The sequence below is a fragment of the Ascaphus truei genome, chromosome 1 (genome assembly GCF_040206685.1).
Source record: "Ascaphus truei isolate aAscTru1 chromosome 1, aAscTru1.hap1, whole genome shotgun sequence".
NCBI lineage: Eukaryota > Metazoa > Chordata > Amphibia > Anura > Ascaphidae > Ascaphus > Ascaphus truei.
Genome location: NC_134483.1, coordinates 370,552,583 through 370,580,115, shown reverse-complemented (window position 1 = coordinate 370,580,115; position 27,533 = coordinate 370,552,583). Strand labels below are relative to the sequence as shown.

The following is a 27,533-nucleotide window of genomic DNA, read 5'->3' as shown; positions in this document are numbered from 1 at the left end:
ACACAAATATAACCGCATCAAAAACCAATAATAAATAAATATGATAAAAAAAACACACACAAAAAAAACCCAAATACAGATAAGTGGCCGTGCTATGGGAACAAGTAATATGATAAAAACACGAAAGAAAAAGGAAATCCCAAACAGAAGCACTCTGATCATGAGAAATAATAACAAAAGAGTTTAATAATCAGACAGTGAGATAACAATGAAAAAATAAAGGGTGAACAAAACATACAATTAAAATAACATAACAGACAGGGAGAGCACAGTCAGGAGGCAATATCAAAGATGACAGAGTGCGAAAACCCTAAAACCAGTGGGATCCTAATAAGTGAGTTGTAAAGGTAAGAGGGATCCTAACACTCACAGTGGAGATCAGCAGATCCCACATAGAGTCATGACCGGCCTGTCCCCAAGGAACACCACTGGGAGGGTAAGGGGACACAGAAAATGAGTAAATGACACCCAAATGAATGTCACACTACAAAATCTGAATTGACGATAAGCCCAAGCATAGGACTATCCTACAATGAAATTACCACCTTACCCTTCCAGTGGTTTTCCTTGGGGACCGGCCGGTCATGACTATGTGGGATCTGCTGATCTCCACTGTGAGTGTTAGGATCCCTCTTACCTTTACAGCTCACTTATTAGGATCCCACTGGTTTTAGGGTTTTCGCACTCTGTCATCTTTGATATTACCTCCTGACTGTGTTCTCCCTGTCTGTTATGTTATTTTAATTGTATGTTTTGTTCACCCTTTATTTTTTCATTGTTCTCAGTTTCTGATTATTAAACACTTTTGTTATTATTTCTCATGATCAGAGTGCTTCTGTTTGGGATTTCCTTTTTCTTTCGTGTTTTTTTCATATATATATATATATATATATATATATATATATATATATATATATATATATATATATATATATATATATAATTTTTTTTTAAGTGAAACCTGTATTGCTGCTTAAAGCTGCTTTTTCAGCTCTACTTTAGAAAAAACATTTTCAAATAATAACATAAAGCAGACAAAAGACATTATTCCATGATGAGTTCATTCTTGTGAGCTGCAATCAGAAGACATGTCTTGTTAAAGGGTCAAACAATGAATGTTATGAGACAAATATGTTGGGAATTGTGAGATGACACACTGAATGAAGATGTGATGATTGTTATTCATGTATTAAAACACCATAGCTATCTAGGTTCTCATCTGTTGGTTTTCCCATGTGCTTAAAGTGAGATGCCCACAACTGTGCACACATTGTTCTGTACCTGACAATAACATTACCAGGTAAAGTTATTTGACATAGATCACATTGTTCTCTGTGAAAAAGAGCATTAGGCTTCATCCCCGGTGGCCGCGGCTGCGACGGCGTGAGAGCCACACACAAGGTACAGCCCTCTATAGGGCAGGCCCCAGCCGGCGTGTGTGCGTGCGCACAAGGCGCGATGAGCACCCGCCTTTGCCAAAACACAAGATTTTTGTCTTTTGGCACGGTGGTCGAGCATTGGCCACGTTACGGCGGCGGGTCAGACAATGAGGGCGAACCAGCCGCGTGACGTCCTGCCCGTGCCCCCGCCACACCTCCCCGTCGCGGGTTGCCTGGAGTGCACCAGGTCGCGCTGATGCAGGTAACGAGTGCCGCCAGGCACCCCGTTGCGCACGCAGGGCCCTTAGCCTTCCAGAACATACCATGTAACTTTATAATTACATTCGTCATTTTCAATTTCATTTGTTGTGTTAAAGTATTTTCCAGTTATTTGAAATGGGTTTTTTTCTACCTGATATTTGTTTATTTTCTGAAGATATTATATAAAGTTATAAACGCTTTTGCTGTTGAAGGGTCTGCAGTGAATTTCCAAGCAGAAAGTGTTGCAGAAAGCATGAAATCAATTATTAATAGAATAACTATATGACTAGAATAATAACTATACAGTTCTTGCTCTGTGTGTATGTGCTGCCCCATCTAACTATACACTGTACTTAGTCTGCTATAATTAATCCAACTAGTATTCTAAGTACAGTGTATAGTTAGATAGGGCAACTCATGCAATTATACAATATCTTCTCAAATTGAAAATGACAATGCAATTATTACAGGTTACATGGGATGTTCTGTAATTCTCTTTTTCACAGAGAACAATGTGATCTACATCAAATACCATTACCTGGTAATGTTATCAGCACATACAGATACCAGCTAGATACCCAAACAATTAATCAATAGAAACTGATATAAGCTGAGCATTCAATGCTGTTTCGTCCCTAAAGCTACATTATAATCCAAACTTCTTTATTTTCTTCACCATAAGTATATTGTGTTGTTTTTTCCCCTTGTTGTATAGTCTGTTCTGTAAAAACAAAGTGATGTAATTGTTGTATTTGTTTGTCTACAGCGTTATATATTTTATTACACCACCATTAGAACAACATGAGCTTGTACTATCGGGGTCAGCTTATCACAGTAGTGTTTTACTATTGAAAAGGGGTATTTACATTAGGCACACCAGTTTCATACTGTATTAGAGAAGTGATAGCAAAGGACTAGTAATAAATGGAGTAATGCCAGGCACAGGCACTGCTAACAAAGTGTTTCCTTAACTGGTAGCAAGAGAAAGAGCTGCAGGCACACAAAAGAATAATGATTAGGAAGCATTATGAAGTGCCTTTGTGGCAGGAGACCTGCAAATATAGATGTTTTTTCTCCTGTTAAAAAGGTCAAAGTTGTTTTTTCAGACTTTTTGCCAGATTCCCAACGTCAATATTAGACGTACCGTACTGGTATCTAGTGCGGATGATATCTTTGTCGCAACCAATTAATGTACATAATTTGCAAAGGGTTGCTAAACAGATTCTGCAGTATGGTGTAAAATGGTAACAATGAAAATACAACCCCATAACATTTCAAATATTCGATGTCAATTGTGTGGAAAGAAAAATAGCCGAACTGTAACATACTGCAACTGTATTTGTGCAATTTTTTTTATAATGTTTCATTCTTTACAGTGAACTTTATACAGTACTCTAAGTGTAGTAGAGTATCTTTTACTTGTTTTTCTGTAAAATACAAGATATACTTTCGCATACTATATATATAGCTGTGTATGTAAGATGGACACATTAATAAATGCAATACACTACACTGAAACTACTTTGCGCTGTTTGAATTATGTTATAGAGAATTATTAGCCACATTTTAAATCTGCTACTAAAACGGCATTAATTCGCATTTGTGCAAATATATGGGGATTTTTTTAAAACAAATATGGTTCGCCTAATCTAAAAAAGGAAAATGCCCCAGTTCGGCTTCAAAATTTATTTGATACATGCTGTAGACCTCCATAACTCCACCATCACCCTCTGCTCTACCCAAGCTTCACTTGTCTCTATGAACCGGTCACATCTAAAGGTTTGACCTCGGCACTGTCCTACATTTCTAAATCTCTTTTTTCAATGCTTCCCAGTCCATTACTTACAATCCAAGCTCCTTTCTTCTAGATCTGGAAATCTACTGTGCAGGTAGCAGCCTCTGTATTTATATGCATGTACTGTACACTGCTGTGCCTTTGTGCTATATTTTTCATGTTTTGAAGCAGACACTAAGTATGGAAAGTGACTTGAACTTATTTTAACATTGGCATAACAAAATCCACTAACTAACTATATTTACTGAAGTCTCCTGGCTGCCAGGCTGGATAACAAAGCCAGTGCAACATAACAGCACCATATTGATCGGAGAAGAGAATCCCATTAAAGAGAACTGAAACATTTTCTCTCACAAACCTGGAACAATTCTTCTGCATTGATTTGATCATAGTTTTTCAGCTGGTGGAAATACATGCTCATGTGCGTTTTCTAACAGATAAACTATATAGAATAACTTGGTCTATTTATTAAAATCTCAGAGCTGCAAAACTAGAGCAAAATTGGAGCTAAAACAGAAACATTTGATCCTAGGAGAGGATCCCCATTAAAAGCAATAGCTCTTTTATTTGATAAATCTGTTGGGGTTTATTGCTCCAATTTTGCCCTCGTTTTGCACCTGGGAGACTGATAAATAAACCTCTCGGTGTGGGAGAATGTTTCATAATAGAAATCTATGGGATATCCATATCATAAAAATGGCAAATAAATGTTTTATTGCAATTTTTTTTTAATTAAATAAGATATCTGGCAAGCTTTGTGTTGTTGAATGAAATGCTGTAGAGGGAACTGATTTCTACATTTAGATAAATACCTCAGAGGAACATAAAAGTTCAGGACGTAACAGAATAGATAGAGTGAAACATCAATCACTTGTTCCCTCGCTGTTGCCTCTGTGCTATTCGGAGTGCTTATGTAAGTCCTTTCTCCTGCTCTTCTCTTTGTAGAATTATGATCCATACATAAAAGGTGTTCCACTTTAACAGAAGCACTTTGGGGGACTCGAAGACCTGGCCATTGTTGCCAGAGAAGATTACTGCTTTCAGTAAATGGTGAAATAAAATAGCAGGAGCAGAAATACTCCGGGTGCATTATATCAAACACGTATTGTAGCGGCCTTTGAATAAATACATATATTAAAGTACTAGACGTAGTGGTGGCAAATAATGATGTCGCTGCTAACCATAATTGTGCATAATGGCTCTCAAATAATGCAACGGTTATCTCTGTAGCAATATTTGTTGTAATTCTATAAACACGTTTGTGGAGTCAACTCAATTATAAATAATTGCAAGGTTTTTTTAAGTTCACAATCGTGACAATTACGTTAGGTTAATATTCTAAAGCATGGTACTCTGTATTCATTCATTTACAAATGTTAGACAAGAAATACTGAAAATGTCAATATACCACTTGGCTCTCGGAGGACCATGCCGTTGAAGCAATTGCCGTCTTTTGCCCAGAACTACTAGGAGGCATCTTGAAAGGGTCAGCAGAACGTGCAGGAGGTGGTCCACGTTTTTCTGGTTTCTCTTCTGCCTTCATTTTCGGTTTAGAAGCTATCTCAAAAGATAGGGAAGCTGCGTGCTTTTCAAGTGAGGCATTATGAGTAGGGGACACGAGGTTGGGTGAATATGCTGCCACTGCAGCAGGCCTGACTTTCCGATGCATATTAGAGTGAGTTTTTCCAGCAGGACTTTTTTTTAGGATTAGTTTTAAGGTGGAAACTTTACGTTCTTGTGAACCCTGCCTACGCTCACGGTGAATGAGTTTAGTGTTCGTGCGTTCTGCTTGTGTACCAGGGAATAAAGTCTGTGGCTTAGTAGTGGTTTGAGTACATAGCGTGTTTGTGCTTGATTTAGTAGAATACAGAGTTTGCTGCATGCTTCTCTTAGTAAAAGACTGAACACCTGATGGGACTAGCCTGGATGTTATTGAGTGCTCATTAATATCTCCCTGCTTGTAATTAGCTGATGATTTGTGAAAGCTTCCTTTCCTAGGAGGAGGCAGGGGAGGCTGTTTTAAAAAAAAAAAAAGCATTCGCATAGCAAAATAAATGATAGGAGAAAGAGAGAAAGCATGTGTTAGCATAGCAAACATTAAAACAAGGATGTACTATAAAGCAAATGCAATGATGTAAAAAAAAACAGTTCCTCCTTTTTACATTTTAAATTGGCTAAACCGGAGATGACAAAAGTCAAATTTTATTGTCATTTATGGTAAGAATTTTTAAGTTCCAATTGAGAATAAAATATCAAACTGGCTCTATGATTTCTATAGTCCAACTCACCATGTCTGACTTTTTAATATGGCAGTCAGGGGTTGCAGCTGCTGCTGCGTCCTAGTGGAACTTGAGTAACAGCTGACATAGGTGGACACTCAGGACAAACTTGGTCAACGTGCTGTGAAACCAATTGTCCATCATACACAGGAGGGAAATAATAGTACCAGATTTGTTAAAGGTACATAGCTTGAAGTTTGATTTCTTGCTGTGGTTCTATGTTTGTTCACAATGGAGGTCAGAGCTTCTCTGACATGGAGAAGTGGCTTCACAGCATATTATTTAACTCAATGAAGATTCTGGGAACTATAACATCTTCCTCTGGTTATTTAGCATTTTATTAAAATACCGATTTTAGCTGGGCTTAAAATAACAGACTCATAATTTTACTACTTAAGTGTCTATTCAGAATTCACAAATACCACATACAGTAGTATCATATTATTTAATGAATATGCTTTGTGTCATAATATTATTTCACTGGTTAGTTTGTGTTGGCAATATTACCAACATTGAGCATCATACTAGAAAGTGGTAGTGGAAAACCATAAGCGAAATTTTACACTGAGTGTATTATTAATATTAATAGAATATATAAGCCTCACACCGAGTGTGGCACGTATTAATTGAATATATAAGCCTCACACCGAGTGTGGCACAAATAAATAGAATATGTAAGCCTCACACCGAGTGTGACACATATTAATAGAATATATAAGCCTCACACCGCGTATGACACACATTAATAGAATATATAAACCTCACGCTGAATGTGGCACATATTAATAGAATATATAAGCCTCACACTGAATATGGCACATATTAATAGCATATATAAGCCTCACACCGAGTGTGGCACACAGTAAAAGAAGATATAAACAGATATGTAAGAAGCAAAAGTTCTACTGAAAACTCTATTGATCTCAATGTCTTTCCTTTTTAAAGTTGGTGCAAATGTTATGCAAGAACAAACTGAAGAAGAATCCTCGCTTAGCCTATGGATAACATACCGTAAGGTAGGTGCACACATAGGGGTGATTTGTAATAAGTACACTCACTGAGACAGAAAGAAAGACCCCATGGTGTAGTGACACTCAATATTAGTGAAAAGAGGACCAACAACGCTTATTGATTCAAACATATAACTTTACTGTTCACTTAAAACTAAGTATCAACATTTTACAAACATCAACAAAATAATAAAGAAATATCAACATATAAAAAATATTAGTAAAAAAAATGGCATTATTGATCCATATTTGAAACAAGTCCAAAGTTATTGATAATGCCATATATGGATCCATATCTGGATAGAAAACTAACTTCACACCCTCTAAAATTCAGTGAAATAAATAGCTCTTGAACTGGATATGATGAATAAATATCTAGTTATTGCTTGTACATGAACCAAGCAACATAATAGATAGATCAGTGTAAAAGATTCAGAACTCAAAAGGAGCCTAAGCCAGTGAATGTCTAGTGTTATACCCTATAAATGTTAAATCGGAACAAATATTACTCTTAGGCTAGATAAATCAATAATAGATGCCAATTCTCTGATCATATAAATACCCTAATAAAATAACTGTAAATGAGTTAAGGGGATAACAAACAAATAGGAGAATAACTAACCAGTACAATGTAACTCACAATGTTGTGTCTAAGATCAGACTGTCGCTTGTTAAATATAAAAAGAGTCAAGAATGAATATTATAGTTCTACAATGAGTAGAGGGGCAGAGTGTAGACTGAGTACATCACTGTCATAACCCTAATACACACTCTGCCATGTCTCCCAAACTCAAGTAAGGCTATCTATTTGGACCTGTTCACTCAACGTTAACCCGTTGCGTGATTTCTATACACGGAGGATGCCCTTTTTTCCAGCTCACAGGCGTTGGGGAACATTTACCCTGCACTTTGCTAGCCTTGTTTTAGAGCTTGGTTTTTTTTTGTTGCCAAATTCCGTTTTGCCCTTATGGCTCATCTGGGCTTTTTTTGGCCACCACACAGGCCTGATACTATAGAGCTGTACCTACCTTATTGGGACTACACCCATTTTTATTCTTGTTTATTGTACTTGAGGGAGGTTTTATATTGAGGGTCTCAAGGGAAGTACCACAGACCCACCTGGTCCGTGGGACCGAACCAGAAGGGGTTCACACCCCGAAACGTTGCCCCCTTTGTTTTTCTCTGCACCTTTTCTCTTTTGTTTTCTTCGCCTCCTTTCCTCTCCCCTGTCCCTCCGACCCCTTTCTTTGTGCAGTATTTCTTTGTTGAATAGTGTTTCTTTGTCTGGATAAACTGTGTTTTGGATGTTTACTGTATATCGCTGTGTTTTTTGCTATATAGTTTCTAGCCCGCATCATATTTTCTGTGTACACATACGGATTCTGTATATTAATTTCACGTAAATCAGTCTACTATTATCACTTGATAACACAGTAAAAATGTGTTTTGGCATACCCAAGTGACATTCATTCTGGTTTTGATCTTTGAGTGCTGGGAACCCAGTTGGAGTTTGTGTGGGTATTTTGGAGGGTTTCGGGTCCCTCCCATGTTCCCTTTGCACCACTTGTATCACATCACTTAGATTTCTTTTTTGCTAGAGTGCTGCCTATTCTCTATACTTTTTGTTTACTCAGTCTATACTCTGCCCCTCTACTCTATGTAGGACTATAATAGTCTCTCTTGACTCTTATATTGAACCAGTAACAGTCTAGATAGTAGACACAACTTTGTGAGTTACAGTACATTGTACTGATTAATTATTCTCCTAATTGTTTTTTTTATCCCCTTAACTCATTTACAATTCTTTTGTTAGGGTTTCTATATGATCGGAGAACAGGCATATATCTATTATTGGTTTCACTAGCCCAAGGCCACGGCCCCAGAGACTACTGCTACGCTCGCTACGGCGTGCACTGCAGGAACAAGATCCACCCCTCAATGGGGCCGGTCCCAGTAGCTGCCTGCAAGCGCATGAGCGGTCGCGATGTGCAACCAGATTTTCTGCAGACAAGATTTTTGTGTTTTCTTGATGGCCACGTACCGGCGGCGTTTCAGCCAATGAAGGCGAACCAGCCGCGTGACGTCATGGCCAAGCCCCCGCCACGCCCCCTTTCCCCCATTTGATCTCCTGCTCCTCACTGAAAGCTCAACCAGAGACCACAGATCGTGGCTTTCACACGTGCACGCGCCGCCAGCCGCTCGTGCAGCAATGTACACTGGGGCCGCAGCCTAAGAGAAATATGTGTTCTGATTAACATTATAAGGCATAGCACTAGTATAACATTATAAGGCATAGCACTAGACTAACATTATAAGGCATAGCACTAGACTAACATTATAAGGCAAAGCACTAGTATAACATTATAAGGCATAGCACTAGTATAACATTATAAGGCATAGCACTAGTATAACATTATAAGGCATAGCACTAGTATAACATTATAAGGCATAGCACTAGTATAACATTATAAGGCATAGCACTAGACTAACATTATAAGGCAAAGCACTAGTATAACATTATAAGGCATAGCACTAGTATAACATTATAAGGCATAGCACTAGTATAACATTATAAGGCATAGCACTAGTATAACATTATAAGGCATAGCACTAGTATAACATTATAAGGCATAGCACTAGTATAACATTATAAGGCATAGCACTAGTATAACATTATAAGGCATAGCACTAGTATAACATTATAAGGCATAACACTAGTATAACATTATAAGGCATAACACTAGTATAACATTATAAGGCATAGCACTAGTATAACATTATAAGGCATAGCACTAGTATAACATTATAAGGCATAGCACTAGTATAACATTATAAGGCATAGCACTAGTATAACATTATAAGGCATAGCACTAGTATAACATTATAAGGCATAGCACTAGTATAACATTATAAGGCAAAGCACTAGACATTCACTGGCTTAAGCTCCTCTACTAGACACTCACTGGCTTAAGCTCCTCTACTAGACACTCACTGGCTTAAGCTCCTCTACTAGACACTCACTGGCTTAAGCTCCTCTACTAGACACTCACTGGCTTAAGCTCCTCTACTAGACACTCACTGGCTTAAGCTCCTCTACTAGACACTCACTGGCTTAAGCTCCTCTACTAGACACTCACTGGCTTAAGCTCCTCTACTAGACACTCACTGGCTTAAGCTCCTCTACTAGACACTCACTGGCTTAAGCTCCTCTTGGGTTCTGACTCTTTAACACCGATCTATCTATTATGTTGCCTGGTTCTTGTAAATCAGTAAGTAGATATTTATTCATCATATCCAGTTGAAGAGCGATATTTCTTTCACTGAGCGTCAGAGGGTGTGAAGGTTGTTCTCCAGCAGATCATTGCATATACACAGTATGTAGCAGCCGTGGCTGGTCCCACTGGCACATTGCAGCGTGACCCACACAATACACCGGGGGCAGCAACTGGCATTTTAAATGCATTAGTTGTGTGCAAAAAAGGAGGTACAGGTAGTTCCCGCTATCCAACGTTTCCCTTTACAGCGAATGGCTTATCCAACACTTTACAATGCAAACCTAAGTGCCGTTTTTCGACACCGGAATGCGTTACCCAACGCTCACCGCCACTGATTAACATGGGACTCACTTTACAACAGTTTCACTATCCAACGCTACTTCCAGAACGGATGGATAAACGAGGACTGCCTGTATTGGTAACACAGAAAAGGGGTGGTCTAAAGTGCCAGCGGTTGCAATAATGCCTGTTACATCTGTAGGTGGTCATTATCAATAACTATGGACTTTTTTCAAATATGGATTCTAATGCCCTTTCCCACTAATATTAATTATATATTGATAATTATTCTTTATTATTGTTAGTAACATTTTGAACTAAATAGTAAGTTATGTTTGAATCAATAAGCGTTTTTGATCGTCTTTTCATTAAGTGCCACTATACAATCAATGGGGTCTCCTTCTGCAAATCTTATGCCCCACTTTTGCAGGTCACGAGACTTTGATAAATGACCACTTAAGTGATTTAAACTGGGTCTTACATGAGATCTTCTGCTCCAGATACTGTATATCAATTATTCCGGCCACCTACAATAGACATTGTAGTATACTTCTGAAAAATTGTGTCTGCAACTTATATAAAGTGTGAGTCTTAAGCAACGCATTTTGGAGATTCAATAAAATAAAATAATAATTCGAATGGTAAGGCTGAGTAACCATAACTTGAAAAAAAGACATGCTTTAGCTATTGACATTTGAGGCAATACAAATAAAACAATACTTAACTCTACATATAGACCAAGGCACTGAAAATACACAATACTCGCTCAGTTAGATGATCAGCATGGTGCAGAGAGGCTGTGTATTTGGAACTGCTGAACGTTTCCATTAAGGTCAGCGAGAAGCCAATTTTCTGCTTAAACCACATAGTCTATCTGCAACATGCTTATTATTTTTGCTTTTCACGGCATTCACCTAAATTGTGATGGAAATCCTCCAGCTAATGTTTTCTTCTGTTTTACATATTTTTTTGAAGAGTGCCACGACACACACCAAAAGTAATAGCTTGATGTGAGTACCGGATACAATAAATCATTGTCACACCTTTATGAGTATTGTCAGCAGTTCAAAGGCCTGTTTCCAATTTAAAGTTCTGCTTTAGCAGTGGCACTGAGGAAGAAACAATGTAAGGGACCCTACTATATAATTAGAAAGCAAAAATGATTAAAAAGTGAAGATTATAATGTGTTATTTTTATTTTTATTTTTTTTAAATGAGACGTATCAGCAGATTTGACTAAATAACATTAATAAATACATAGTACAGCTTTATAAGCTGTTCCTTTATGTCCTATCATCAGTATCAAAGCCTATAGGCTATAGTTACGAAGCACTGCTTAAGTGTAAGTCACCTTACAGCCCATTCCATTGACTACTTGGCGTAACTTGGCTATCGCCCACCGGAATTGGACAGTTGGTCGTCTCGATGCACCAAGTCTCCGCCGGCGTTCGGCCACAGAGGGATCACCCCACCACAGCCGCTCCGCTGCTTAACACTCAGCCACCGGCTGCTTCGCCAAGGTAAATTAATTTTAAGGGTTAATTTAACGGTTAGGGTAGGGGGTTAAGGATAGGAGGTTTAGTGTACAGGGGTAGGTTTTAAGGGTAGGGGATTAGAGTAAGGGGTTTTAGGTTAAAGGGTTAATGTTTTAAGGTAGGGGATTAGTTTTAGGTTGAAGTTTTAGGGTAGGAAGTAGTGTTGGTATTAGAGGGGTTTAGGGTGAGGGGTTTAGGGTAAGGGGTAAGGTTAGGGTTTTTCCTTGGCAGCAAAGCTGCCGGAAGCTAGAAGTCCCTGCAGTGAGGGGAGCAGCGGCTAAACGCCAGCAGAGATCTGGTCGTGGCACAACGCCGGGACCAAATGTCCAGGCCCGTTCTCCCACTGCTTCTCAATACACTGACTGAGATATCCTCACTTTCTTCTTATGAGCCCTGATAACTAGCCAGCGTGGGGTTGTAAAGGTAATTACACAGTGGTGGGATTTAAAAAATTTAACAACCGGTTCTTACCTTGGCGGCGGGCAGCGTCTGACAGCATCTCCCGGCATCTATTTCCCTGCAAAGCCTCTCAAAATGGCCGCAAGGCGTCACGCGGCGCTACGTTGCCATGACAACGGGTGTTGCGTAGCGTTGTGCCGTCACATAGCGTCTCGTTGCCATAGCAACGGATATCACATGATGCGGTTACGTCACTGACGTTCCCGTTGGCATGGCAGCCATATTGACAGCCTTTGCAGGGAAATAGATGCAGGGAGATGCTGTTAGACACCGCCGGCAATGAAGGTAAATTAAGCACCGGTTCCGCAAACTGTGAAATTTTAGTAACAGGTGCGAACCGACTGAATCCCACCACTGTATATACATAATATAAATATATATATACACACACACACACATATACACACACACACACACATACATATACATATGTGTGTGTGTGTTTGTTCTTTTCATAGGTGTACAGAATGTTGAGGGATTGCTAAGTTATCACAGGAAGGTTTGCACCGCGGCTCCTCTAAAACGTACTGACATCACACACTTAAGATGGCAAATGTCGCTCCCTAATTGTATTAATTCCTGATGGAGGAACTTATTCCATATCCACCAAAGTAGCAGCTCTATCGCCACTGATGTGTTTTGACTTTATACTAAAAAACTATAAATGTCAGTACATTTTAAAAATATTATATACTATAATATTATATACTATAAATATTATATGCTGTAATTATATACTATAATATTTTATGCTATAATATATTATACATATTATATGCTGTAATTATATACTATATTATATGCTGTATTTATATACTATAATATTTTATGCTATAATATATTATAAATATTATATGCTGAAGGGGAGGATTCCAATGCGCACAGCATCCAGCAGGTCTTTTAGAAAACCCTTGGAAAAAGTATTTTTAGACGAAACGCGTTGGGACTATTATTTTCTCACTTGCACAGACTGCACTAGACCCCTGGGAGCTGTCTGGAGCTCTGTACCCCCTCCATGTGATATTCCCTGGTGTATGGCCATCACTGGGGTGTATTGAGAGTGGGGATTCAGTTGTTTCAGTGCAGCTTTTTTTTAGTAATCTGGGTGCAGCTCTGCTTTTGTTTTTATCTTATAAAGATTAATTTCCTTTTTCCTGCGTCCTTTTCCCTTTCTGTACTGGAGGTATCCTGTGACTCCAGAACCACCCTTCGAAGTTGGTCACTTTAACAACCAAAAGCCAATGTTTAGAACACAAAATGTGAGTGTATATTTCGTGTAGTATTCATCTAATACTTATATATACACAGTATCACACTATTTGTGTTTCATCTGTTCTATTGAGAATATCCTGCTACCGGTGAGCCTGTCCGACACTGCGAGTCCTGCTGCTGGAGACGGTGTATATCATCGGAGGTGTCCTGATAACGGAGAGTCTGCAACACCAGTGTGGTTAAACTTAGTAACCGAAATGCCCGATTGATTTCACAAAATGTGAGTGCAATACTTTCTTTGTTCTTATTGTTTCATACAATATCACACAATTGTGTTTTTTTCTTCTCTTTATATATTTCCAATTCTGATGAGACTGTGAGCATTGGAATCCTCCCCTTCAGCTATTCAAGTGGTTTAGAAGGAACCCACTTGCTATCTGGTGCGGCAGCCATCAAGGGAATTTATATCTACTGTTAACATTGGAACTATAAGTATCCTTTTCTCGCTCACAGTATTTTTTGCGCTTGTTTTTTCCCCCCTACTTTAAATATTATATGCTGTAATTATATACTATAATATTATATGCTATAATATATTATAATATATGCTATAAATATATACACTATAAATATTATATGCAATAAATATATAAACTATAAATATTATATGCTATAAATATATACACTATAAATATTATATGCTATAAATATATACACTATAAATATTATATGCTAGAAATATATCTATAATATATAGAAATATATACTATAATATTATATGCTATAAATATTAAATGAAGAAGCAAACATTATGAATCATAGCGATGATGTTGCATTGCGTAGGGGTTCATTGTACAATATCCAAAGCGGATGATCACGGTTCTCCCATCGATTTGAATGCGAGTTTTCGGCCGATCACATTGGTCTTTTCACTTAACCCTTTCTCTGACAGAAGGGCAACACACTGCTGGCCCCTCTGGCAGCAAAGGGGTTAATTACAACTCCAATGATTCATTCTTTCTGCCAATCAAGATGTACTCCTTTCCCCATTGTTTTGTCTGCAGTGCTTATTCCCATTGTGTAATACTATTATGTCACGCATATTGTAAAGCGCTGTGTACCTGGGTGGCACTATACAAATAAAGATATACATACATACATACATACATACATACGTACGTACGATGTCAGGCAATACTGTAAGGAAAAAAGAGGAATGATCCATTCAAAGCTCACAGCATGCGGCTGGCTAAACTTCCAATAAATGAATGAATACATGAAACAAACAATTTGCTTAGCAGGTCCCACACACAAATAATTAACGATAGTTGTAAAAAGCTTGCACGATTAATCTCTTCTATGTCACAGAATGTCATCTCTCTTTGCTTGCGCACCAAATATGGTAACATACATACTGTACATGAACCACGTGCATTTCTCCGGGTATCATGGCAGCCTGAATGGTATGGCAAGTTCTTAACAATGAAATCATGACTCCATCTCAATATCATGTTACCCTTAGAGAATAAGACGTCTTTATCGTCCTGATTGATTACATTACAGGTAAACAGCACATAAATGTCTCTATATTTACCTGAGTTGGCGATTTCCTTTCTTGTAGGTTTGGCCGGACACTTCTAAAACCTTTTGCTGCAAGAGAGGAACCACCTGCATCACCATTCAGACCATCTTTGGGGGAATCATTATAAGATCTCCAGATATCTAGAGAGTCATTCAAATCAGAGCATGTTTACAGTGTGGTTATTCTATTACAGCATGGAACACTGTACAATGCAGCTCTCTGCCACTCAACATCTTGAATTGTCTCTTGGGGGATTTTTCTATATCTGTAAAAAATGGCCAATTGGGCTGTTTTTCGGATGAGATTCTCTATTGACTTCAATGGGGAATTTTGGCCAAAAACACCCCTTAAAGCTGCAGTTCAATCTGCCGTTTAATAAAAAAAAATTCCATTCAATATGTGCATCAATACAATCTGCACACTGACAAGTGATTAGCTAGGTTGCCGATCGATCCGTTGTCCTGTAATCGATCGCTGAAGATTAGGATCAGGGGTTCTCTTAAAATCACTGTTAGGGCTGCAGAAGATTACCCAAGATGCAATGTTCCAAGGAGAAGAGGGCAAAAGGGGTGTGCCAGAGCCTGTGTCAGAAGAGGAAGGGGATGTGACTTTGTAAATGGTTGCTATAGAAACAAAAATGCTGGTTACCTTAGAATACATTAAAAATGTCTTTAAAAATTGTTTTAAAAAAATGCTACAAGTATTTTCTCATAGTACTGATGACTGATTTAAAAAAAACACACATGTGGGATATTGCTTGAACTGCAGCTTTAAACTACTATATGCATTTAAAAAGTGTGCCTCTTGACATCACTATGTCAACTTATCTTATGCACATTTTTCAAGGTTTGGAGGCATCTGTGTGGAGTAAAAGAAAGAGATGTGGTACTAGGAATTAGTTGGCATCAATACAGGGCTAAAAAGCTCAGTTAAATAAGGGCTCATAATGTGGCGTTACCTAAAAGAAGAATGGCCGTTATATTCCCTGAGTTTAGATGGTATTGTCAGAGCTAATTTTATGCAAAAACAACGTCCATTCTACATCTTATTACTATCATAGGATTACTTTCATGTCAGCATAATGTTGTATAATCTTTCAGTAACGTGATGGTAAGTATGTGTTAGCATTACTCCAATCCAGACCCTGAAAAAGACCTTTAGCTGAGGTGGACAAAAAGAGGAGAGGGAAAGAACGCTGGAAATAACGCTATTTTGGTTAAGCCAATACCTAACTGTGGTGTTATACCCATCCAAACGCCCTATTTCCAGGCCTGAATTAGAGTAACAGCAAATTTAGGTATGACCTAACTCAGGGGTACGCAAACGTTTACTCCTATGCCCCCTGCATGCTGCCCCCCCTGCTCGCACCCCCCTTACCTTGGCTCCAGCATCAAATGACACCACAGGGTCTTGTGACATCACGATGCCCTGGTAACGTGACCCCGCAGCGTAATTTGATGACGCGTCGCTGGAATCCAAGGTAAGCGAAGCTAGAGGCCTCGCGTGGTGCCCCGGCATTTAATCTAAATGCCTTGGGGAAGAGCGCTAGACATCTGTAACGCTGAGCCCCCCACGACCTGGAAACTGTTGTGCCCCCCCAGTTTATGCCCCCCCCCCCTGTGACCTAACTTATGTAACAGACCGAACTAACTTCTTAACAGTCTAAGGCCCTATCCTGTATCTGGGCCTAAGTGACTTAACAGAGCATTGTGCATTTGGGTATTAAAGTTACAACGTTTCTGGAAGGCTCAGATAATGGCTCATATGGAATAGGGGGCTGTTCTAAAAGAGTAGCCTGTGATAAACAGAAATGCTGCATGTTATTAATAAACTCTCTTCATACATCACCCTATCTCTTATGCTGCCGAATCTTTTCCTGCGCTCATTGAAGCATGCACACTGCATTCACAGAGCAGTCCATTATTATTTAAATCATAAAACTAGAATTTAGTTATTACCGTGAAGGTCACTAAAGCAAAATACCGCATGCATCTTCAATATTGTCATTAAAATATCAAAGTGGCTATACCTTGTGTTTTTTTGTTTTTTTAACTATGTTTGAAGCAGTGCGTCTCCAGATCTGAACCACATTGATTTCACCTCCAGGAACCCCCTGCTAACCGCGATATTTACATCGGAAGGTGAAGCCATTAGCAGGCCCAGCTGGGCACAGTTTATACCTGTTAAAAGGTCCCAGCATCCCGGGTGCCAATAGGAAGCCACGATGTCATCCTTTGCGGCTCCCTATTGGCCCGCGTGACTTTAAAACAGAAGCGAGATACCGGCATCACCTTCCGATGTGAGTATCTCGGGGGAGCAGGGGGTTCCTGCAGCTGAAATTACCCCAGTTCAGCTCCGAGAACCCCAAGCTTCAAACCTCGGGGAAAGTAACATATCATTATTTTTGTGAAGGCAAAGCTCTTTTTAAGCATAACAAAAATATGAAAAGATTTATTTGTGGTAACTTGGTAACGGTTGAAGAACATGACGTTTCTTTATAAGTCTTGGTGTACTGCACATGAGTTTCCTAGACCAATTACCTCGCTTCAAAGAATATGAAGGGAGGAGACGTGATCACTGAAGAAATGACTATTGTGGTCCAGACATGTAACGTATAACAATATGCATGAATAATGTTCGAGTATCTCCAGGTATCACAGTATAATAGTGCACACAAACAGAAACTACTAGAACTTGTATGATATACCATCATAAGAATGTGAATACAACTCGATGGACATATACAGTATGTCTTTTTTCAACTTCTTCTACTATGTAACTATATAAATACCTGAGTCAGATGAATGAAAGTCATGCCCTAAAAAAGAAACATTGCAATTAATGTGTGCAGAAAATAATTGAAATAATGTGTTATAATGAAAGTCACAAGTGTTAAAGATAGACATTTAAAATGCAGATCCCTAGGCTTATTCCTAATGGGAGTGTAAGAAATTACCTACTACCTTCTTTCGTTCTTCTTCCTAAAGACAGGTCGCTTTAATTGCATTATTATTGTTAATTTGTTTTAAAAGTAATGTTTTCTATACCGGTCTAGGACATTTGGTCGAGCCATTTCACCGCGACCAAATGACCGCCGGCGTTTAGCCGATACTCACCTCATCACCGGGACACTCAGCCGCCGCCCGCTTCGCCACTAAGGCAAGTTACTAACCGTAGTCCTTATATTAAGACCCCCTAATCTTAACAATACCTGCTACCCTAGAAACCTTAACTTCTTACTCTAAAACCCTTTACCATAAGCCCATACCCCAACCACTAAGCCCCTACAGTTAACCCTCTTACTCTAACCACTAAACCCCTACAGTTAATTCCTTACCCTAACCACTAAACCCCTACAGTTAACCCTCTCACATTAACGCCTAGAACCCCTAAAGTTAACCCCTTACCCTAACCACTAAAATACCTAAAGTTAAGCCTATCCTAACTATTAAAACCCCTAAAGTTATGTCCTACCCTAACCACTAAAACCCCTAAAGTTAACCCGTCCCAACTACTAAAACCCCTAAAGTTAACCCCTTACCCTGACCACTAAAACCCATAAAGTTAACCTTGTACCCTAAAATGTACCGTCTTGTAGAAGCAGCCGGTGGTGGAGGTTCCAGTGGTGGAGCAGTTGAAGTAGAGGGTCCCATGTAGCTAAACGCCAGAGGGGAGTTGGTCGCGGTGGGATTGTTGTCACCAAATGTCCCAGTCTATACTACTGGTATTAAGGGCAATAGCTATCTATGAGAAACTGTACATAATACCGCGCTCCTCCCTATAGTAGTTTGCTGCAGGTAAAAAGATAGGCCTTGCATATAGAAAAAATGTAAGGCCTATCTTTTTACCTGCAGCAAACTACTATAGGGAGGAGCGCAGTATTATGTACAGTTTCTCACAAATATTAGGCAATCCTTTTCCTTGCTGCATACTCCCAAGGGGCATTTTAAATATAGTATCTCTGAAACGTCATAGGGGGTAGGTTTATTGGCTCATCTGCTTTACATAGCAGTTACTGAGCCCCTACCAATTTTCCAATTAGTGCAGGTATATTACACCCCAGTGTCAGTCTGGACATCACCCTCCATTGAATGGTACGTGAATGTGTAAGGCTGACAGAGAGAAATATACTGTATGTGTAATTTTTATTATATTCACACCAGGGAAATTGTGCACCCACAGTTTACTTCTACAGTAAGGTAACTATGATACTGGCTTTAGCCAGATTTTAATTGCACTACTCACATAAACTCATGCTTTATTTAACCCCTTCAGGGCTTTCACACTTTTTTCACCAGTCCATGGGACACACATATATACATATACACATATATATATATATATATATATATAATTAGTGTAGATACCTGCATTAACGGGTATGCCTTGACTTGACATGCAGGCTTACAAATGCTTTGGTCAAAGGGTTTAACAAAATACCCCTTTTCATGAGATTATTATTTTATTTTAGCCCAATTGGTAGGAGCGCAGGAATCGTTCAATATCTATCTATATCTATATATCCACCACACATTAGTTAAGTTATGGTGGGTAAAAAAAGTGACCCTCCACAGTAAAGCATATAGCAAATTGAAATATTACTGTGTGCTCATTTGCATGTCTTAGACAGGTCTGCAACCCCGCCTTTCACCATTATCACCCAGCACACAGCACTTCCACTGCAGCAAGGGATTATGGGAAATGACATGCAAATGAGCACACAATGCCACCTTTTGCTTCAAATCCATTTTGACATGGAACCCTATAAGCTTATGCTTGCTGCACAGCTTTTCAGCACAGCCTGGGTTAAGATGCATAGCCAGTAAACCTACACCAAAAAATCTACTCGCCGAACAAAAAAATCTACTCGCCACCTAGTACCAAACGTGTGCTGCTTGGGCCAATAGGAGCTCGCCACGATGTTAAATCCACTCGCCCGGGGCATGCAAATGTATAGGTTTGTCGAACATTGCATATATACGTGTGTGTGTGTGTGTGTGTGTGTGTATATATATATATATATATATATATATATATATATATATATATATATACATATATACAGTGTTCGACAAACCTATACATTTGCTCGCCCCGGGCGAGTGGATTTAACATCGTGGCGAGCTCCTATTGGCCCAAGCAGCACACGTTTGGTGCAAGGTGGCGAGTAGATTTTTTTGTGTGGCGAGTAGATGTTTTGGTGATTTGTCGACCACTGCATATATATATACACACACATACGATCAGAGCTAAATATATATTTTGAAAAATAATTTTCACATAATGTTGGTCAATTGCATGTATCCTTCTGAATGAATAACCGATTTAAATGCTTTGAGCTATACATGATCATTTAAACAATACAAGTTACAGTGTCTAACATACAACTTCTATGTACTGTATGCATTTCATTACTAGCCCTTAAGTGCCTGGTAATTGCATTTGATTTGACAAGTGAAAAGTTTAAAACCAATAGTTTTGCAGCAACAATTTTTCTTCATTCAATGACTCACTTTTGACATTTGAAAAATAAAAATAAAATAATAATGCAATTATGTTATATGAGAGAGGTGGTGATTCATTCTGCTGATTTACTGCTAGAGCTATTCAATGGTTTCCAATAAGAAAAAAAAGCCTTTTTATATTTTTAGGCATTGGCTTTCAAGCATACAATAATTTGTGCCAACCTACAGCAGCTCTGCACGTGCCACAAACGCTCATCCATGAGGCATCCAAAAACATCTGTTTGTATGAAGCCTCGCCAGCGTGCAAACATTGTTTTCTCAGGTTGTCAATCTTCTGTGTTAATATATTCCAAAAAAGCGTACCTTATTGTAATTTGGAACATATTAAACGGCACCCACGAAAGAGTAACCAACATCAGAATGTGCTTTAACGGCTATTGGTGAGATGTCTTTTGTATGTACAGTAACAACTGCAAACAGTATCCATGCCTGAAACACCCCAAAACCTCTGTATATTTGCGCTTTTATTTTGTGCTATTCCTAATTGTGGGCCAGAGTTGTAGCACTTCTACAATATTTCTGATGGTAAAGGAACCAACATGAATAATATTTGATATTTACTAATACTAATAAAAAGATCACAAATACACATTCTGTTTTAATCTTAATTGCAATCAGTCAGGTAGGCAATCAAATGTAAGAAAGTGTTTCCTGCATATTACACAAATGTCAAAAAGTTGACATCCCTTCAGATTTGGCAGATTTGTTTCGCGCAAATGCAAGACAAAAAAGTGAATTTGATACATCGTTATAATCAGTGGGTCACGTGACTCCTCCCTAACTCCTCCTATTGACACTCACCAAATTACAAGATGACACCCACAGTGAGAAACATGGAGCAAAGACTGACACAAAGAGATGCAAAATGAAAGTGACACACTTTGCCTCAGCATTTAAATGCATTTGCCATAAAACATAAGCCTCAGTTTTTAAAGTAATCTCTTGCTTTAGTTTCCATTTTCAGCTGCTGTGATTTGTTCTGACTGAAATGTCTTTGCCAGAATGAAGCTCTGTGATGTCATCAGGCATCGGGGGGGGGGGGGGGGGGGGGGCATTTGAATTGCTGATCACATGATGCTACATTGTACCAGACCAATTACCTTTATCTGTCCTAATTATTTGAGTCATAATGCCAGATCTCGCCAGGAGTGCAGGAACAATGTTTTGGGTAGGGTGCTGTACATACAAAATCAGTACTTACATTACCAAAAGGAGTAAATATATAAATCCAGGGTGGGGGCTGCAGCCCCCGCCCTCACTCCTAGTTCCAGCCCCCATGTCTGGTGCTAAAGATATTATTAACCTCTTTTCTGCTGGATAAGTACACAACACAAGCAACACTCTCTGGAAGAGAAATCATCCATGGTAAAATTCTTGGTGATCGGGGGGACAGATTAATTGCACTGCCGCCTCTAAATATTGCAGATGTAACATTTAAGTGGTAGTCACTCTTGGTCCGAGCTGTAACAGGTTATAAATGATGCACTGCACTTGTTGGTTAGTTGGGTTATACCTGAAGCCAATAGGTTTGGAGAACTTTGAACTCTCTTCACAGCTGTTAGTGTGACAGACATTGCAGCACGTTTGCGAGCACATCCACCGCTATCTGGAAGCACACAAAATGATATTGATGCAAACCAAAGGACAGAGCAAGCACATGCAGAAGCAAAGCATTGATACCATGTGCAAGAACCAGCTATGCAAAACAAACGTGTGAATGCAAAGAAATCAGCAAATGCAGGTAGACAATCCTGTGGCTACACAAACATGTGTACATGCTTTAGTTACTTAGCACATTTGTTCTGTAATACGCACACAATCTATGGGGGGCACTCCTGTGGAGAGCGGTGTTTGTTGCCCCACTCCCACTATTAACTAGTGTGTTAGAAATAGCCTTGAAAAGATAAAGCAAACGCTGACCAGTAGGGGATGGGTGACATGACCTTTGGGCTGGGGGAGGGCATGGAGGTGGTGATAAGAGAGTGATGGTGGGGGGATTGGTCAGTTTATTTAAGAGGCATTTTGCCTTGTGTCTACCTCTTTCCCTTCATCCACACATCCATGAAGGTTGAGGGGAACGTATGGCTCACAGAGTTGGTTGGCAGTGTTGAAACTGACAGTGGAGCTGATGGCTCATTTCAATCAGTCAGAGGAGAGAAAAATGTGGACATCTCTGAATATTTCTCCCTCTTTTCCCACACCCAGGAGAAAACAAGAGCAGCTTACTTACCATGGGCTGGTTGGTGAGCAATGCAGGGCTCCAGGGGCTAGCTTGGTAAGGGCAGTGTGCCAGGGCTAAAGGGCAAAAATGGTTGTTGGGGGTGATGGAGATCCAATATTATGGCTATATATATATATATGTATATGTATAGATATACACCTATATGTGTTAATACTATTGTAAATGGCACCTCTGGTTTCAGTCCCCAAGCAGTGAGGTACCTGGGGTTAATTAAAGTTCTAACTGGCAGGATTATTCATGCAGCAATTGCATCTAAGGGATCTTCAGCAGTTTAAAAAGCTGAAGGCATTTATAGGGGGCCTATTGGATATCTCATTGGTTATATAGTAGGAGCACTCTGATGTGATTTGCAGATAAACACAGGCAGAGAGTTCAGACTGCATGGCTCAGATTGCAGCTTCTACAGATCATCCCCTTTTTCTGCTGCTACAATCCACTTCCAATTTGTCATGTTGTTACAAGGTTGTACTCTTAAAGGTAAAGGAGCAGGATACGACTGCTCATTTAAATGTCATGCTTAGAAATGTTTTTTCACAAATATTTCTGTATTTCCATGTCAATGGAGAGGTGTTGATGATTTAAGCAAATGAAGGCAATTTCTTGAAAAATGGCAGGCTGGGTGCTGATGCCAGAATGTAATTTGAATGCCTCTCCCCTTCATTTTAAGTTTTTAAGTTGATATATTGTAATGGCTGATTTAAGGAGTCATTTCAGGAAATGGGGATTACTTAATATGCCAGCCCCAAATGAATGTACAATGTTAGATGCACAAAGATATCTAATACCACTACACCTATTTCTACTGTTTATACATGTAGCTGATAAGAACATGTAGATGTGTAGCTTGTATGGGCTTGGGACCAGGATAAAGTGAGAATTTATTAGGCTTTATTGTAGTGCATTATAGCTGCTAAAAACTTCTGTGGAAATAGCCAGCATTGTGCGAGAAGAGGAGCAATTCTAGCTGGTCAGCTGAACGCATGGGGTCCTATCATTTTACAGTACGTAGCATTTTATCCCATATGAATTACACTTATTCACAGTGGCCATTAACAGGCGTGTGTTTCTTTTCTCTACTCCTGTGTGCTATATTATGAAAATGTTGCAACATGAGGGAAGCCGCAGTGCAGTGAGCATGCAAACTCCAGCCATAGCACCCAGTTAGATATACCAGCATTATTTATGCTGGTTAAAAAAAAAAAACATGGATGTAGAGCAGGGTAACTAGGATCACGTGAACCATTACATGGGAAGTTCCTCCCAGACTCCGGCACAGTAAGGCTTAGGACATGGTGAAAAAGACAGCGCTCACCCGCGCTGAGCCGCACTGAGGACCCCCATCTTTCCTAATGAGCGGCTTAAGATGGCGCTTGCGGAGGCGTGTGGAATTGCAGCCAACACCAAAATTAAAATTTTCCCGCTGAGGGAAGCGGGGAGCCGGTTACGTGACCGCCAAAGGCCAATGGCAGTCCGTGACGTGCCGCGCTAGCCCTGCCTCGCCGCCCGCCTCCCACCCGGCACACAAGTGCGCTCGCTGACGCTCATGCAGGAACACAAAAAAGCTCCTGCATGAGCGTCAGCGCTGCTCAGCGCTCGTTGTCACCATGTCCGAGGCCTAAGAATGAGGTTTCCGCGGCACATTTGCAGAATGTTGGTATGTTTTGTGAGTACTGTATTCTTCCATCTCAATGCTTATACTAATCTAATTCTGTCTGAGGGGGAGGTGTGCCAGTGCACTACCCCTTTTTGTTCTCTCCACAGTGTTGGTTTGGAGCTACAGATACAGAGATTGCAGTGGGAGACCAAGACCCTGGGAGTAACCTCAACCAGTTGGTAGGTCTAGGTGGTAACTTACCATCCTAATGGGGTTTAGGCCAAGTCTTTACAGAGTGGATATTCGGAGAGATTTTGGATACCATTCAGGGAGGAGTGCGGGCCTGTTCTGTCTAATTATCTTAGCCACGTAAATATCTGCATAAGTGACATTGCATTGGTTTGCTAGGACCTATCATTTCCTTGATTCCATGTGAGACAAAAGAGCCTAAACATAATGAATCCATAATCAATAAGTGCTATATTTACCTTGCATATAAATTAAATTGACAGCCAATACAGTGGAATATTTTGAATGCACTGGGTATGTTGGGAAACCATATTTAGTATTACTAGTTTTGTTAACTGATGATTTAGCAAATGACGGTTGGTTTTTGGTTCATTAGGACAATTAATAATGGTTGTGTTAACTCCGCATCTCATGTTGCTTAATACTACTTGCCTTTCTTCAGAAATAATGCTATGTTTATTAATTCTCAATGCTCGCTCACATGCGGTTACAGTACTTTAATATTTAAAAGGTTTTTTTGGAGGAGAGTTATCCTGTAAGTCCAATTTGGCTTACTGTATGTTTGGGAATTTTAATTTGTTTTCCTATAGGTATACAATATTAAACTTGCTCTAAAAATACCAAATACAGTAGTAATACTGTATTTCCTGATAATTTTTTGGGTTTTGTTTTAACAATGATGTCATGATATTTTAGTCACAAGATATATTATAGAGACATATGTTGCTTTATTAAATAAATTCCATTCATTACATTCATGTATCACATGATATTTTCTATGCATGTGTAGTATGCATTAGTGTTTCTATGCATTAGTAGTATTGATGTTACAAAAAAATGCACATTTTGATCTTTTTTACCAACATTTGATTTGTGTGTATACTGTATACAATAATACATGAAAGAAAATGCAATTTATAAAACATTGTTAATATTGCCACAATGATAGCTGTATTTGTACCTGTTGATTACCCATTAAGAGACAGACAGAATTTTTTTTGACATTGAGACATACTGCATGTTCCATGACATTTACTACAAGCTACAAGCCTTCTGAGAACTCAGTAACATTCTCTTCAGCTATTCTTTTCACAAAACCACGAGCAGATGTCTCCCGCTATAATAATTCCAAAACTTTTCAAAACTTTGATCTTGAAAATCGCTGAACACCTTTTTTTATGAAACTTCCAAAAGTAAAGTTAGAGGTAGGATAAGTAGATAAGTAGGAAACTTTCAGGTTTCTGTGCAGCACACCAAATCCCCCCCCCCCCCCATTCTCTCTCCTTACTATTGCTAGTGTAGATCACCATTTAGAGATTATCTACTGCCCTCCTGATCTCTCATAGTGATGCAAGAAGGGGCTTTTGTAGACTTCCTTGTGGGGTCCTCTCTTACCTATATTTGTTTACTTGATGAACATATAGCAGGTTGGGGCTTTTTTTGGTTTGCGTTTGACTAGGAAACTGTGCAATCTTATGTAGATTTGGACCAAAAGTTAAAGAGAAACTGAAACACTTACAATGAGGGAAAAATTTACTGAGCAGTGCCAAGCCCTAAACAAACATCCGTCCAACATGAAGCAGCTACATACAAGCTTTTTTGCCTCTTCATCCCGTCATTCTAATTGCATCTACTGTACATGCTAAAGCATCATACCTGTGTTCATTTTGACACCGCAGGTTTAAATGAGGATGTCTTCAGTTTTCCTGTTGAAACAAAATATTGCATTAGTGCAAATTGTGTACACACAGTAAAACACACTCCTAGGTCAAAATAACTCTCTGGGTGGCTTGTTCAAACAAATAAAGTAAAGATATAAAAAGTGAGTAATTTTGTTCTGTAGTAAAGCAACAAGAGAAACAAGGTACTCTGGATTTACTGTAGGCATCCCAGCAGTGCCTACCTATTGCTGTAGCACTTTGCAGGGTCACAGGCTATTCACACACAAGGAAACTGTGCAGGGAATAGCGTTCAGGACAGGAAGTCTGCAGGATAGTTGTAGCTAATTTTTAAATAAATGAATAGCATCTCTAGAATCTGCTGAGGTGATTTTTCCATGTAGTTACAGTAAGTTAACAGGGAAGATTAGTAACTATTCTATTGGTAAACATGTTATACTTCTTAGTGGCTTCCATATAGGGGGGATCCAGGCTGGTACCCAGACTTTTCTGTGCTGGTCTCTGGAAAAACTATTTCAGTAATGCAATTATTTAGTATGCTGGGGGTGTGTGTCTAGAGATGTGAGAAACTACAGGCATACCCCATATTATCGTACGGAGTGGGACTGGAGCATGTATGTAAAGCGAAAACATACTTAAAATGAAGCGCTACCTTTTTTCCACGTATTGATCCATGTACTGTACTGCAATCGTCATATACGTAAATAATGCATTTGTAACAGGCTCTATAATCTCCCTGCTTGCGCACAGCTTCGGTGCAGGTAGGGAGCCGGTATTGCTGTTCAGGACGTGCTGACAGGCGCATGCGCGAGCTGCCGTTTGCCTATTGGGCGATATGTCCTTACTCGCGAGTGTACTTAAAGTGAGTGCCCTTAAATCGGAGTATGCCTGTATACAAAATGGCGTGGTAACATTTCTAGCGTTGACCCCCTTCTTCCCCCCTCCCCCCCAGCCGCCAATTTGATTCCTTCTGATGTGTTTCCCCAAAACTCAAAGGGATAATAATGTCAATAAATTAGTAAGATTTCAGCAAAATATCTTCAGACGGTGAGCGAGACATGGTGTGAGTGCCCGATTTATAGTCCCAGGATTAAAGCCATTCTAGAGAATCTTGTACATTGGCATATTACGTGAAACTGCAATGCGCATTGACTTAATGTTTTGAGAATTGCTTACGAA

At 39.3% G+C, this 27,533-nt stretch overlaps 1 protein-coding gene across 20 annotated transcripts in view; it reads right to left on the bottom strand.

Moving 5' to 3' along the window:
• Positions 1-27,533, bottom strand: part of SORBS2 (sorbin and SH3 domain containing 2) — a 293,997-nt gene that overhangs the window by 139,723 nt on the left and 126,741 nt on the right. For 12 of the 20 annotated variants that reach the window (XM_075610127.1, XM_075610126.1, XM_075610132.1 and 9 more), the window contains 5 exons: positions 26,332-26,381; positions 22,104-22,196; positions 17,857-17,883; positions 15,078-15,133; positions 4,844-5,449 (listed from right to left, as the gene is read on the bottom strand). In XM_075610127.1, the coding sequence (XP_075466242.1) occupies positions 4,844-5,449; positions 15,078-15,133; positions 17,857-17,883; positions 22,104-22,196; positions 26,332-26,341 (792 nt within the window). In that variant the 5' untranslated portion in view covers positions 26,342-26,381. Of the gene's footprint in view, positions 1-4,843; positions 5,450-11,321; positions 11,375-15,077; positions 15,134-17,856; positions 17,884-22,103; positions 22,197-26,331; positions 26,382-27,533 lie in introns of those variants that run through there. The other 8 variants (XM_075610137.1, XM_075610139.1, XM_075610142.1 and 5 more) reach the window with 4 other exon arrangements.